Source organism: Orcinus orca, chromosome 7 (genome assembly GCF_937001465.1).
Source record: "Orcinus orca chromosome 7, mOrcOrc1.1, whole genome shotgun sequence".
Taxonomy (NCBI): Eukaryota; Metazoa; Chordata; class Mammalia; order Artiodactyla; family Delphinidae; genus Orcinus; species Orcinus orca.
In genome coordinates this window covers 68924952-68939903 of record NC_064565.1, presented here as the reverse complement: position 1 = coordinate 68939903, position 14952 = coordinate 68924952, and the positions used below count along the sequence as shown (strand labels likewise).

General features: G+C 38.8%; 1 protein-coding gene across 1 annotated transcript in view; it reads left to right on the top strand.

The window, feature by feature from the left end:
• Nucleotides 1-14952, top strand: part of CERKL (ceramide kinase like) — a 148695-nt gene that overhangs the window by 100537 nt on the left and 33206 nt on the right. Inside the window, exon 3 of the mRNA XM_033423681.2 lies at nt 11922-12053. Within this exon, the coding sequence (XP_033279572.2) occupies nt 11922-12053 (132 nt within the window). The remainder of the gene's footprint in view (nt 1-11921; nt 12054-14952) is intronic.

Below are 14952 nucleotides of genomic sequence, written 5' to 3'. Positions count from 1 at the left end.
AAGATGGTGGGTAGACAGACCAGGTTTGGTGGGGAAAAGCAGAATTTCAGTTTTGAATATGTTAAATTTGAGATGTCTATTAAACATTTGTATTGATCAAAGTTCAGTTGATATAAAACATAAAATACTCTAGCTATTTTAAATAGAAAGCTGTTTTATACAGATAATATTATTAATGGGCTAGAGGATAAGATTCTAGGGCATCGAATGTGCTGGTGGCCTACAACTGTTGCTGATTGCTTTTTTCCCCCTCACCCCACGTATATGGCCTCATGAAACATTTTCTCTGACCAGTTGCCTAAGGGAACTAAATGGGGCCTAGTTCAGAGACAGCTCTGCATGGTATAATAGAAGTGAGCTCCTGAAGCATTACAGCCCCACTCAAGGTGTTCCTAAAAGATAGTAGGGAAGGGAGATCCTTCTGGTAGTCAGAACTTCAAACAGTTGATACTAGTTGTTAAGGAGCGATGGCCACAGGGATTGATGTATCTCAATGCATGAACAGTGGCGAAGAGCTTGGCCAAATAGTTGGAAGTAAAAATTTGGAGGGTTGGTGGCAAAGATGTATAAAGCAAAAGTATATGGATGACTTTCACAGAATAAGAACAGAATATGAGATTTGTGTTTTATGTAAATGCTCACCAAAGAAAATTTATTCTCTAGAAATAACCAGGAAATAACCAGGTATGTAAGATGCTCCATTCAATAGATGTTTGTCAGCATCTTTTCAGAGCAAACCCAGGGCTTGCACAATGAACATATAAACAAAGTGGCCTTAAAGCAGGAAGGAGAAAAATACAGGGATTTAGCAATAAGCACTTCTGCTCACCAAGGCTGATTTGACTACCACCATTGCTGAGTACTCTGCCTGCGAGCAGATCAGCCTTGAGCCCTGGATACACCCCATATCCCAGGGCAACCAGTCCACCACTTGGTAGCAGGTTGATACATTGAATCCTCTCCTTTGTGAAAGGTCAGTGGCTTGGCCTCATTGCTATGAATGCTTACTTCTGGTATGGATTTGCATTTCCTGTCCACCATGTTTCTGCCAACACTACCATTGGTGGCCCTACTAAATGCCGTGTTCAGTGAATTTGCATCCTATACAATACTGCTTTTGATCAAGGGACTCATTCACATCAAAAATAGTGAAACAGTTGGCTGACAACTATGGGATTCACTAGTCTTACCATTTTTCCTATTTTATAATATTGTCTTCCACCTGGGAGACTAAATCTTGTGATATTAAAGTAGTTTTTAGTTCCATAAACAGAATACATGGGTCTATGGACTAATGAATGAGTTAAGGTAGAAGTGTCATTTCTTATCTCCATCTTTTGTGACCCACTCATAATATTTTTGCTTCCGGCCTCTACAACTTTGAACTCTGCTGATTTAGAGCTTTTAGTTTAAAAGAATACTTTCATATAGGAACATGACAGTGGTTCAATTGAATTGGACATTGAAAACTACCTGGCCACATTATTGAACCATATCACTGAACCAGCAAGTGAAAAATTAATAATGAAAGTTGCTCTGCTGGCAAAGGTGATCAGTTCTGATTATCAGGGGGAAATAGTGTTGCTACTACTACTCAATAGGAGGATGATATTTAGAACCCAGCAGGCAACCTGGGCTGCCTCTTAGGAGCAGGATGAAATGAATGAACACATTGTCCAGGAAAATAAAAATGGCCAAACTGACTCCAGAAGACATAGATAATGTTAAAGACCAGTTATCACCAAAGAAGCAGAAATTTTTGGTTACTCCTAAAAAAAGCACCAACTCTGATATTTTCACAGGGGTGTGCACCATACCTTTAAGGAACAGGAAAACTTCAATACTATTTAAATTATTCTGGAGCATAGGAAAATATGGAAAACTCCCAGATTTTATTTCTAGAGCTTGCATGAAATTAATACCAACATCTGACAATGAAGTCCAAAGAAGGAAAAGTATAGATTGATTTTACTTATGAGTGTCAAACAACCCTTAATAAAATAAGAATAGATGGCTGTGTTATCAACATGATAAATATATATCTCATTTTAAAGCCTATAATAGGAGAAACATGTGAGGGAGTCCCATTAAATTTTGAAACTGACAACAGTATCCTTCATCAGCACTGTTGGTCACATTCTTCTGGTGAAACCCACCAATGCAAGTAGACTAGAAAAGAACATGAATTTGTATGACAGTTGGAAAGAGGAAATTACCATTATTTGAAGATGAAATAACTATTAGACTGGAAAATCCAAGAGAATAAGGGAAAATCTATGATGAACAATGAGAAAATTAAGTGCTAGGTGTAGAAATCTAATGGTTTTGATATATGGCATCAAGAGTCAGGAGATGGAGTTAGAAACACATTGACAGCAGCAGCAAAAAAAGGTGAAAAACCTAGACTTATTCAGCATTTATCTGAAAAATGTTTACCATGGTACTTAGGGACACAGGAGACTTAAAATGGAAAAGCATACCATGTTTCTGTAAAGAAAGACTGAATCTCATAAAAGTGTTAACAGCCCTTAAGATAATATATATTTAACATAATCCGAATAAAATACCAGGAGAATTTTTTCACACTAGACAAACTGATTTTAAGGATCATGTGTAAAAATAGACATGGAAATTCTTAAAAGTAGTAAGGAACTCTATCAGCTACTAAGTCATGTTATGAAACTATAATATTTAAGACATTATGATACTGGCATATGAATAAATCAATAGATCTCAGACTAGACACTCAAGAAGAGATTCAAATACATCCAGAAATTTAGTATATCTAAGGGTGGCATTTGAAATCTGTAGGAGAAAGACTGATTATGCCATGAGTTATGTTGGGACAGATAGATAGTCACCTGGAAAAAAGTAAAGTCAACTCCCAATTTTGTATCATCTATCAAAATAAATTTCAGGTAGTATTAAATAAAATATGAAATTGAGACCATAAAATTATTAGAAAAATATAGGGGATTTTTTTTGTCACAAAGGGAGCTTTTAAATATGACACAAAACCCGGAAACCATAAAAGAAGTGATAAATTCAACCATAGGCACATAAAAATGAAAACGTTTGACATAGAGAAAACAGCATAAATAAAATTAAAAGCACTAAATTACACGCGGGGAAAAATATTTGTAACTCACACAAGTAAAAGGTTGATACTGTATGGAGCACTGCTACAATTAACATGACAAACAGTACAAAGAAAGAATTGGCTAATGATATAAACAGACAGTTCATGGAAAAATATAAGTAGCTCTTAAACATTTGCAAAGTTTCTCAGCCTCTCTCATAATAAGAGAAATGTAAATTGAAATTAGAGTGATATGCGGTTTTTCACCCCTCAGATTGTCAAAGATCAAAATTTTGAAAATTTACAAGGGTGTAAGAAAACACCCTTGTAAATTGGTAGTAAAAATAATAGGTAAACTGAGTACTTACTATGTGCCATGCACTTTTCTAAGTACTTTACACTTATTTAATCATCACAGTTTGTGAGAGGCACTCTTATTATCCCCATTTTACAGATGAGGAAACTGAAGAACAGAGAAGTTAAACAATAACCCAAAGTCACACAGTTGGCAAATGGAGGAGCCAGGATTTAAGATCAGTTACTTTTACTCTAGCATTTACTTTTTTTTTTCAGTCACAAGTCTAAATTTCTATGGCAAGTGATTTGGGAATGTGCACTCTAAATTGTACATACCCTTGGACCCAGTGTTTCTACTTCTAGAAGTTTGTCCTGCAGTTTTATGTAAATAGATGCAAAATGACGCTCATTGCAGCTGTATTTGCAGTAAAGGAAGATTGGAAACAACCTAAATACCCATCCCCAGGGAACTCGTTAATTAAATTGAGGTTCATCTGTAGGAAGAAAGCTAGGCAGCTTTAAATAAAGTAAGGTAGCACTCTATGTAGTGATATGGAATTATCTCCAAAATATTGTAAAAGGAAAAGCAAGGCACAGAATAGTGGGTTGGGATGCTACCATCTATGTAAAAAGTCACAGAACGTATACCTACATTTTTGTATATGCAGAGAATAGATTCTTGACATGATGCCAGTGGTTGCCTCTCAGGAAGGGAACTAGATACCAGGGAATGAGCTGAATAATGAGATTTTTGAATTCTGTACAATGTGTGTATTTTAATTTGTACAGAAAATAATTGTGTATATGGTTCTCAGATATAGAGACGTTTGCATGTGGTCACGTGGTGAAGAGTGTAACCAAGTGCCATAGACAGACCTGGGTTCAGACTCCAACACTGGATGGTTACCAGATGGAAAGGGGCTTTGGAGCAACTGTAGTTCCGGGCAACTTTGCTTCTTCCCTAACTTGGATATTGACCAGAGGGAAGACAGAATCCATAGAGCTTTTTGTGCTTGGGGTAAAACTCCACTCATCACTGCCCCACTCTCCAATCCCAACTGCTGCACACAATTTTTAGCTCTTTACACACACTGTGTTGCTGCCTGAGGCCCTTCATCACCTAGACTCTCATCCCTCTAAGGCCCTCTCTGTGTACCGCCTAACCTGACACCATCCCCTACTCTCCTCGACTCCAGACACCATTTTATTTTTGCCCTGTGGAACGAACGATTCATCATTAGCGAAATCTATATTGTCAACCACTTTTCCAAATATCCCCCTTTTGCTTTAGTAGAGAGACACAGCTCTTCCAGGAGCTTATAGCGTCCCCTGCAGTCCTCTCCTTTCATACAACTGGTGCTGGAGGTGCTGTTGATGTCTTGAAGTCTTCTTGCGTCTCACTGATATTTGGGGACCATTTTCTCAGCGTACTCTCTAAAAAATCCTCAGCATTGAAGCTCAGTCCATCAGACACCACCTGCTAGCATTACTTGCAGTCCTGTACAGCCTGCTGCATCCTTCTGCCAGTCCTTGAAGACTTTAGTTCCTGCCTCACTGTCACTCCCTCCAATACTACTGCTGTCATAATTTTATGTGGTTTTTTTGGTACATTTCTCTCAGTTTTTACCTCTTCTCCTTCAGAGATCTTGACAGGTATTTCACTTTCCCCATTTTCTCCCATAATCATATTTCTAGTACAGTAGTTCTCAAAGTGTGGCCCCCTGGACCAACATCATCAGTGTCACCTGGGAATTAGTTATACATATAAATTCTCAGACCCCACCGCAGACTACTGAGTCCAGAACTCTGGGGCTGGGACCCAGAAATCTCTGTTTTAAGAAGCTCCTTTTTGTGATTCTGATGAATGTGGAAGTTCATCAGATCTTGTTATTGTCACTAGCAATAACTCTCTGTCTCAATTTTAATCATCCTACCCCCCATGTGGCTACTGCCTTCTGTCTTCCTAGCTCACCAGATCAACTCTCCCAACCCCTATAATCCTTCAGTCCCACTGAGACCACAATTTACTGTTTTTGCCGCTTTTCACTAGTCCTTAGCCCTCTTATGTCCTTACTTTCCCCTTTTTCAGCCACACATGTGACTACTCTTTGTTCTCTTTCATATACCATATCAAAATAGGAAACAAATCTTATCCATTCTCCCTTCAAAATATATTCAAAATACATTCGAAAGTTGCTAAGAAAGTAAATCTTAGAAGTTCTCACCACAAGAAAAAAATTTTTTTGTAAATCTGTGGTGACAGATGGTAACTAGAATTATTGTGGTGATTATTTCCCAATGGATACAAATGTTGAATCATTATATTGTACACCCAAAACTAGTATAATGTGTATGTCAATTATACTTCAATGAGGAGATATATCTAGAATCTGACTTTTCTTATAATGTCCACTTCAACCACTGTATCTAAGCACACAGTGTTAGAATATTGCCAGTGTTCTTTACTTTGTTAGTCCTTACCCTAACTGTGTCTACTTTCCATATGGCAGCTGAAGTGATCCTTTTAACACCTAAGGCTATGTTGCTGTAAACACTGCTCAAAATTCTCCATGCTGCTTCTCTCACTCAGAACCAAAGCTAAAATCCTTGTAAATGCCTACAAAGCTCTGGGTGATCTGACCTTCCCTGGCCAGGAAGTCATTTCTTCTACCTTTGCCCTTCTTCTCTCCCACAACTGAGCTTCACTTTTTTTTTTTTTAACATCTTTATTGGAGTATAATCGCTTTGTATACACCATAAACTATATGGTGTGTTAGTTTCTGCTTTATAACAAAGTGAATCAGCTATACATATATCCCCATATCTCTTGCATCTCCCTCCCTCCCACCGTCCCTATCCCGCCCCTCTAGGTGGTCACAAAGCACCGAACTGATCTCCCTGTGCTATGCAGAAGCTTCCCACTAGCTGTTTTACATTTGGTAGTGTATATATGTCCATGTAAAATATGTCTGTTTTACATTTGGTAGTGTATATATGTCCATGCCACTCTTTCATTTTGTCCCAGCTTACCCTTCCCCCTCCCTGTGTCCTCAAGTCCATTCTCTAGTAGGTCTGCGTCTTTATTCCTGTCCTGCCCCTAGGTTCTTCATGACTTTTTTTTTTTTTTTAGATTCCATATATATGTATTAGCATACAGTATTTGTTTTTCTCTTTCTGACTTACTTCACTCTGTATGACAGACTCTAGGTCCATCCACCTCACTACAAATAACTCAATTTCGTTTCTTTTTATGGCTGAGTAATATTCCATTGTATATATGTGCCACATCTTCTTTATCCATTCATCTGTCGATGGACACTTAGGTTGCTTCCATGTCCTGGCTATTGTAAATAGAGATGCAATGAACATTGTAGTACATGTCTCTTTTTGAATTATGGTTTTCTCAGGGTATATGCCCAGTAGTGGGATTGCTGGGTCATATGGTAGTTCTATTTTTAGTTTTTTAAGGAACCTCCATACTGTTCTCCATAGTGGCTGTATCAACTTACATTCCCACCAACAGTGCAAGAGGGTTCCCTTTCTTCACACCCTCTCCAGCATTTATTGTTTGTAGATTTTTTGATGATGGCCATTCTGACTGGTGTGAGATGATATCTCATTGTAGTTTTGATTTGCATTTCTCTAATGATTAGTGATGTTGAGCATTCTTTCATGTGTTTCTTGGCAATCTGTATATCTTCTTTGGAGAAATGTCTATTTAGGTCTTCTGCCCATTTTTGGATTGGGTTGTTTGTTTTTTTTTGTTATTGAGCTGCTTGTAAATTTTGGACATTAATCCTTTGTCAGTTGCTTCATTTGCAAATATTTTCTCCCATTCTGAGGGTTGTCTTTTCGTCTTGTTTATGGTTTCCTTTGCTGTGCAAAAGCTTTTAAGTTTCTTTAGGTCCTGAGCTTCACTTTTATCCTTAGAACTTTTTACCACTTAGCATGCTCTGAATTCTCTTGTTTATTTCTGTCTCCTACCATTGGAATGGAAGCTTCATGAGGACAGAGGCTTTCCTTGTTCACTGATAGAACCTCAGCTTCTAGAGCCCTGCCTGGCAAATAACAGGCATGTAGTTATTTGTGAATAAATGAATGGCTGTTATTGTTATCTAGATGACCTAAAGCTAACGCTGCCCGTTTATTCACTCATCAAGTATTTGATCATCTATTATGTGCCCTGCACTAAGGAAATAGAATGTGGAGAAAACCCCAGAGAGTTTCCAGTCTAATATGGAAGAATAATTAATAAATAGATATAAAATAACAGCAGTGTAAGAATCAAGATTGGGAAGTGTATGGACTTGTGAGAACAAATGATAAGGGGGAAATGACCTAGCTGAAGTCACAAAGCCAAGGAAGCCATGGTAGGCTTTCCCTAGAAACAATGACTGATGTGAGATCAAGACAAAGAGAAGAGGGGGTTAATTGGGCAAAGTGGCTATGGTGGCAGCGGGTGTAGGTGGGCAGCTAGTGGGGAGAGCAGGTGCAAGGACCCTGTGGTAGAGGGAACAAAGGAGTTCAGGAAACTGAATGGAATAGGAGGAGGCTTGAGGAGGGAGCATGGAAGGAGAGAAGGATGGGGATTTGTTAGTTATGTCTCTTTATTCCACTTAATTAAGAAAATTTTAAAAATCCGACTTTATTCGGTAGAGATCTCCATCCTGATCTCTAAATTGATTTCAAATTGTTACCTAATTCATATATACTTAGACTCTATCTTCATAGTCATCATATTAGATGCATCTAAAAGAAAAAGAGAAATGAGGAAATGAATACGTGCTCTGGTAAAGAAAAAAAAAATTGGTTTTGTTGACTTGTATTTAAAAACCCCTTGATTGACCAGAATGTCTAAGGAATGGGACTTTCTGATTAATTTAGTTTTCATTGCTGTTAACTGAGGCTTAAAAATAAAATTATTTTGCTTAAATCCTTTTAGAAAGTCTTTAAAAATAATTTTAGCCCCTTTCCTGCCATTTTAAGAAGATTGTGTCACAAAGATTGGGTGGGACGTATAGCGTGCACTTTTAAACATATGTTTAAGGTCTACAAGCCTTCGACGGCAATGTGCTTATCCTCACTAACCCCAAATGACTGTTTCTCATTTCCACAAACGTCTGTTCCTCCACAGTCATGATATAAGAAAAGGGGGAAATAAAAGTTGGTTTGTATGACAGCATTTGGGGACTGCAATTTGGTGGCTAGACACCTTCCTTACTGGGTCTGTCCCTGCTGGAGAAATGAGGGTATTCCAACAAATTTACCAGGTAAGGGAAACCTAAACAGATCTTTTGTCTGGACTCTGGAGTTTAGAACAAATTTCTGGTCCTTTTCGTGTTTTAATAAAAGTGAGCCCTAGATTAATCTGCTTCGTCCTTCCTGGTTAAAGGACACAAATGCTGTCCTTCGTGGCAGTTTTTTTTTTTTTTTTTTTTTTGCGGTACGCGGGCCTCTCACTGTTGTGGCCTCTCCCGTTGAGGAGCACAGGCTCCGGACGCGCAGGCTCAGCGGCCATGGCTCCCGGGCCCAGCCGCTCCGCGGCACATGGGATCTTCGCGGACTGGGGCACGAACCCGTGTCCCCTGCATCGGCAGGTGGACTCTCAACCACTGCGCCACCAGGGAAGCCCCCTTCATGGCAGTTTTGTTTTGACCTGATCCAGAGTCACATACTGCGTTTAGTTGTCACTCTTTCGTCTCCTTTAATCTGGAACACTTCCTCAGTTTTTCTTTGTCTTTCATGGCCTTGACATTTTGGAAAAGTTTAAGGCAGGTAATTTGAGAATGCCCCTCAACTTGGGTTTGTCTGAGTGTTTCATCTTGTTAGGTCCACATTATGTATGCACTTGGGGCAGGACTCCCACAGAAGTTGTGTGTCCTTAGTGCTGTGTATCTCGTACATGAGGCACATGTGTCAGTTTGTATCACTCAGTTTGTGTCAGTTTGAGTTAACAACACTCAGAGTGTTGTTTACTTTGATCACTTGACTGAGGACGTGTCTGCCCGACTTCCCTACTGTAAATATTCCTTTTTACTTTCTGTAAATAGAGTAATAGGGAAGGACAGAGTTTAAGAATAAGTAAGTATTTTGTTCCCCAACTGACTGTCACCGATGGTTTTAGCATCCATTGCTGATTCTTGCCTAAATCCATCATTATTATGATGGTTGAAAATAGTGATTTTCTAACTCTGTAATTTTCCCGTATTTATTAATTGTTACTCTAAGATGAAGTTTTTCCTTTTCCTCCTTTATTTATATGTGTATTTAGTGTCGGTTTGACTCCTGGAATTGGGTTTTTTAAAAAGTCACTGTAGTATGTATGATATGTTACTGTCTTAATTCCATTTTGTGTTGTCCCAGGTTTGGCCAGTGGGAGTCCTGAGACATTGAGTCCTTTATCAGAGTTTTCTGTATAAATGATATAAAAAATCGATACTAGAGGTACAGAGAGTAACACGGGAGCAAGAAGCCAGAGAGGTGAATTCTGCTGGTCAGGAAGGGCTTCAGTGAGGAAGTGGTATTTGAGGTGAGCTTTGAAAAAGTGGTCAGATTTTTACAGGATTGGAGATGAGGCAGAGTGGAAACGGTGAACTGTCTGAACAGAGGAAGGCCTAGCAGCTGGTATTCAGCAAGTAATACAGTGGGTCTGGATCGTGAAGGGGAAGTGGAAATGGAACAGAAAACCCTCTGCACTTAGTTTGCTTCGAGCATCTTCTGTGCTGGTCTCACTGCTTGGTATTTCCTCCCTGACTCTACCCCTGCTGTTTCGCTAAGGGGAGGATGAAGTGTGAGGCAGGAGGGAATTGCAAGTAGTGAAAACAGCATGAGCCCAGTCCCGCTCAAATGCTCCCTTCTCTGGGAAGCCTTTTCCGGATCCCTAATAAGAATTAACCACCCTCCTCTCATCCACTCCCAGGGCACTTTGTGCCTTCGTGTTAACAAATCTGTTCTGTCTTGTACTGGTTCTATTTGTGGATACGTCTTCCCCCTGTAAAGCATGAACACATGTTAATCACTTTCCACCTCTTCCCAGTTCTCAGTGCAAATGCTCAACAAGTATTTCTTGAATATGTGTGAGAGAGAGGAGAGAGGATAGGTTGGAGTTGGTTGGGGGAGGCTCTGGATGTCATTTTCAGGGGTCAGGCTTGCCCCACAGGCAGTGATGAGCCCTGGTGCTTTGGACCAGTGCAGGGCTGCTGGGAGCTGTGATGTCTGAGGATATGGTGGAAGGGGGGGCTGCAAGGTACCCGTGAGTGGTCCTGGAGAACGCCGAGCCAGAGTGAGACAGCCAGGAAGGGCAGAAGCGTGGAAGCAAATAGTTATCACCTCACGAATCTGGGCACTCATTTGAATGTAGGAATTGAAAGAAAAACAAGGAATTGAGGTTGCAAGACTGGGTGATTAGGAGACTGGCAGAAGTCTCTCACCAAAATGGGATCCCAGGGCCAAGTACAGAAGAGGTAAGGAGTTCAGCATCGTCCCGTCTGGTCCTCAGCCAAGGCACTCCCTGAATTCAAACAATATGTGTTGTTGAAAAATTGTTATTATTTCAAATATGGTAAGAAATAAAATATTGTCTCTACTTGAGGCACAAAAACTGACGTGGGTGTAATGGACATTTTTCTTTTGGCTTTAGTAACGGTTTCATTAAAAATGGATGCTAATAACTGCTTTTCTAACTTTGAAGCATGGCCCCGTGAGAAGAGCTTACCGTGAAAGAAATAGTCGTCAGCTTTCTTCTGGCTCCTCTGTCCTCTCCTGCCCCTTCCTAACAACGGAAAATTTGCTTTGCACCTGCTCCAACTGGGCTCTAAGTGCTAAGCATCTTGCAAGCCCAGAAAATTGTAGTATCAAATCTCAGCCCCAACTGTGAGGCAGCACTATATTCCCGACCCCCCGCTGAGAGGCGTTGCTTTCCCAATTCCCCAGGGAAGAGTTCTTTCTCCCTTGGCCCCTTTTCAGGCTTGAACTCCGACCTAAACCCTCTTTTTAGCTTCCAGTGTGCATTGCTCTGGGTGCTGGCCCTGACCTGGCCTTGCATCCTCCACTCCACTCTGGGCTCCTCAGCAGGTCAGCCCTGGGTAGCCCTGGGGTTACCGGAATGCCCAATTCCAATAATGAGCACATTTATCCAAGGAGAGGAAATGGACTTTCTAATCTGTTATAGTCCATTGCTTTTTTCCCCAGAAACAAATGCTAAAGGAACATCGGATATATTATCGGTGATTTGGTAAATATACTAATCATTGCCTAATATTCATGAAGTCGCTTTCATTCACACCTTCCTTCATAAATTAAATGCTTTGTTATAACTCATGACTTACTTTAAGAGGGATATTCTTATTTCACTGCTAGGAACTGTGAAATGTTTTAAAATAATGCCATATTCAGGAAAACTCTTGGAAGAATTTCAAATAAAAATAGCAAACAGTAATTAAATAGGTGTATAACATTCTAACTGGCCTTAGTGTATGGTTTTAAAGGGAAAGAAAAAAAAATGCCGACAGAGACTATAATTTTTGTCTTTATATTTTCCTCTTAGGTTTTTCAGACAGACCGAAGTCATTAAAAATAGTCCTTAACCCTCAAAGCCACAAAAAAGAAGCTACTCAGGTCTATTATGAGAAGGTTGAACCACTGTTGAAGATTGCGGGAATAAAGACGGATGTAACAGGTAAGTATTTTCAGAATATAATTTCACCTCTAAAAAAAATCATACTTGAGGAAGCAAAATAACCTTGAGTTTGCTCTTGAGTCCAATTTAGGAAGCTACTTGTAATATCTAAAGCTTGTTTTTGTGCTTCGATAACTTACTGCAGCCAGCTCCAGGATTATAATTCAATTATTTTGTTTTCTTTTAATTGTGTTATTTTTATTAGAATATCAGTCTTTTCTCTTTAAACCTTTTTTCAGACTTTAAAAATTATTAGGTGTCATTTTTAAGGGGGCTGCACACATTTTGATGCCTTCGTTGAGATGTTGGCTATTTAAACATTATCTCTGCAGTTCAGCAGCAATTGATTTTTGTTCACTTAAATGTTTGATGTCTTTCCATGGAATCCTTCATTAGGTGGTTTTTGTTCTGACTCTGACCCCTGCTGGTTAGGTCAAAACTAAGCACTTAACTGCTGATTTTAGATGAATTTAGAGAAGCCAGAAGCTTAAATTCATTGTCTAAAATAAGAAGGGTGCTTAGGTTTGTGCCCACGAAGACAGAAATTTGCTAATGCTAAAGTTCATATAAAGAAGATTAGTAAAATTCTTTTCAGCTTTTAAAATTTGGTGACCAGATTCCTTTGTTTCCTTGAGACTCTTATTTTTCCCACGGGGGTGGGGTGAGGAGGGTTGACGTTATCATGAATCACACCCTCAGTTCTTCTGGTTTTATTTCTGTGTAGCTTCATTAACACACAGTGTAAATTTGTAGTAAATTTTAATTGATGAAGAATATTGCATAATAAGCCTACTCAGGATACAAGGCCAGAATGTACTTGGAATCTCCCAGTCCCAGTCATAAGTTCCTAGGGAAGGGATTCAGAGTGACCTGGCTTTGCTCAGCTGTCACCAGGGGAGATGGGTCTCACAACGTAAATAAGGTTTATAAACCTACATCTCATGACTTGATGGATGGGGTAGAAGGAAATTCCTTTAAACAAAAAAAGCAGCAACAATAATCTTTTGGAGAAGGTCATCCACCCCAAAAGTCATCTACTACAATGAAGGTTGGAGAGAAACTACCATGAAAAACTCAAGAGGAGTTTCTGAATTAAAATAAAATTGTAGTGAAGGAGTTAATCTTTCATCTTTGTGGCTTTTGTCTTACTTGGAGGTGATTTATAAGAAAAACGATTCAGATCTATTGTTGCTTTCCCTGAAGATTTTCAAGGCTTGGAAGAAGGAAAAGTTTGAAGTTCATATTAGGATGAGCCAATTAAAAGTTGAACAAACTTATTGGTGAACACAATAGTATTTAATTGTTGTTTCATTGATTTAGTATCCAAAACAGTTTTACATGGATATTACGACATATCATTCAGTTCAAGAAACTCTTGTTGAATGCTTTGTGTTAAACACTATGCACCATGCAAGATGGATAAGTTCTACTACCTGCTCTTGAGTGACCGTTAATTTATTAGGGATTAAAATAGATATTTAAAGTAGATATAATTGGGATATACATAAAGGAATTATGGTGTCTCAGGGGTCTTATTTATTTTGATCAGAAGACCCAAGAAAAGAATTTGAACTGGACAGTTTTAGAAAGTCAGAGAAGGCAAATAATGGTTGACTGTTATAATAAATATACATATTTACTATATATATATAGCGGAAAAGAAAAGTGAGAGAAGGCAGGCACGCTAGCAGCACATACAAGTGGGTGTGGCTGTGTGTGCTGTACCCATAGTGTTTTGGTAGTTGTTTCATAACGTTGGCTTTATCTTAAATATGGTCCTTCCCATCATCGTAAAATGGTGCCAGTGAATTCAGTTCTTCTTTATTCAAATCTAGTGAGATGGGGAGAGGTGTGTATATGCAAGAGATTCAACATGTTTTAATCCTGAACAAGGATTAAAAATTTTTTCCTATCAGTTTGACTGTCCTAATGTAGTACATATACCCCACCTGGAGCACTTACTGTCTTAAGCATCAAGACCCTTCCCATGGGATGAGGGTGGGACCCCCTTCTCCTAAAGGCTGAGGACACCTGAACTGAAGTTGGGAAGGCTCCCAACAAAGTGCACAGGAGGAAGTCTGAGTCCAGATTAAGGATGAATCTTTATGCTACACTCAGGAGTTTCTTCATCATGCATTGATTCGGAGGTGGTGTACATTTTTTATCATAGTGTTGTAATCTAGTTTGGCAAACATGATTATGTCATCAGAATAAATATCGGAAGAGAAGAGGGAGAGATTGGAGGAAAGGAAACCGGCCTATGAGGCCTGAATTAAAGTAGAGGAGATGATAGGAATGTGCTTTCCTTCTTAAAACAAGTGTATTGGAGAGAAAAATGTTATGTTCTAGGACTTTTTTCCCCTGAATTTTAGATGTTTTTGCTTATTATGTTTAGTTTAAGATAAAATTAGAATATTACATAAATGCAAATATAGAATTTATTTATATATTTGTGCAGCATGGCTAATTATTAGCTGCCTAACACTCCTCCTACAGGCAAAATTATAAAATTGCATCTTTTGCTTATAAAACCATTTTGATATGTATATTGGCTAAATATTTATATTAAAAATGTCTCCTGTTTCATGTGAAGGACTGAATAAACATTTGGGTATCTGAAAAGTTTTAGAATCTTCCTGCTTATCTCACAGTATAGTTTTATAATTTGAATAAGGTAGTATATTTAAAACTACCTTGTGTACTGTAAAGTACTATAAAAATATGGTCATAATGCAGTTGATTTGTTTCATAAATTATGTAACAGTAAGATTCAACTCAAACTTTGCGAAAGTATTTTCTATGAAAGAGTAAAGCAGAAAGAGTACATATTTTCTGCATGTCCAGTGTGACCATTGTTTTAACATATCTTCTGTGCACTGCCAAGTCCAAATGGAATATG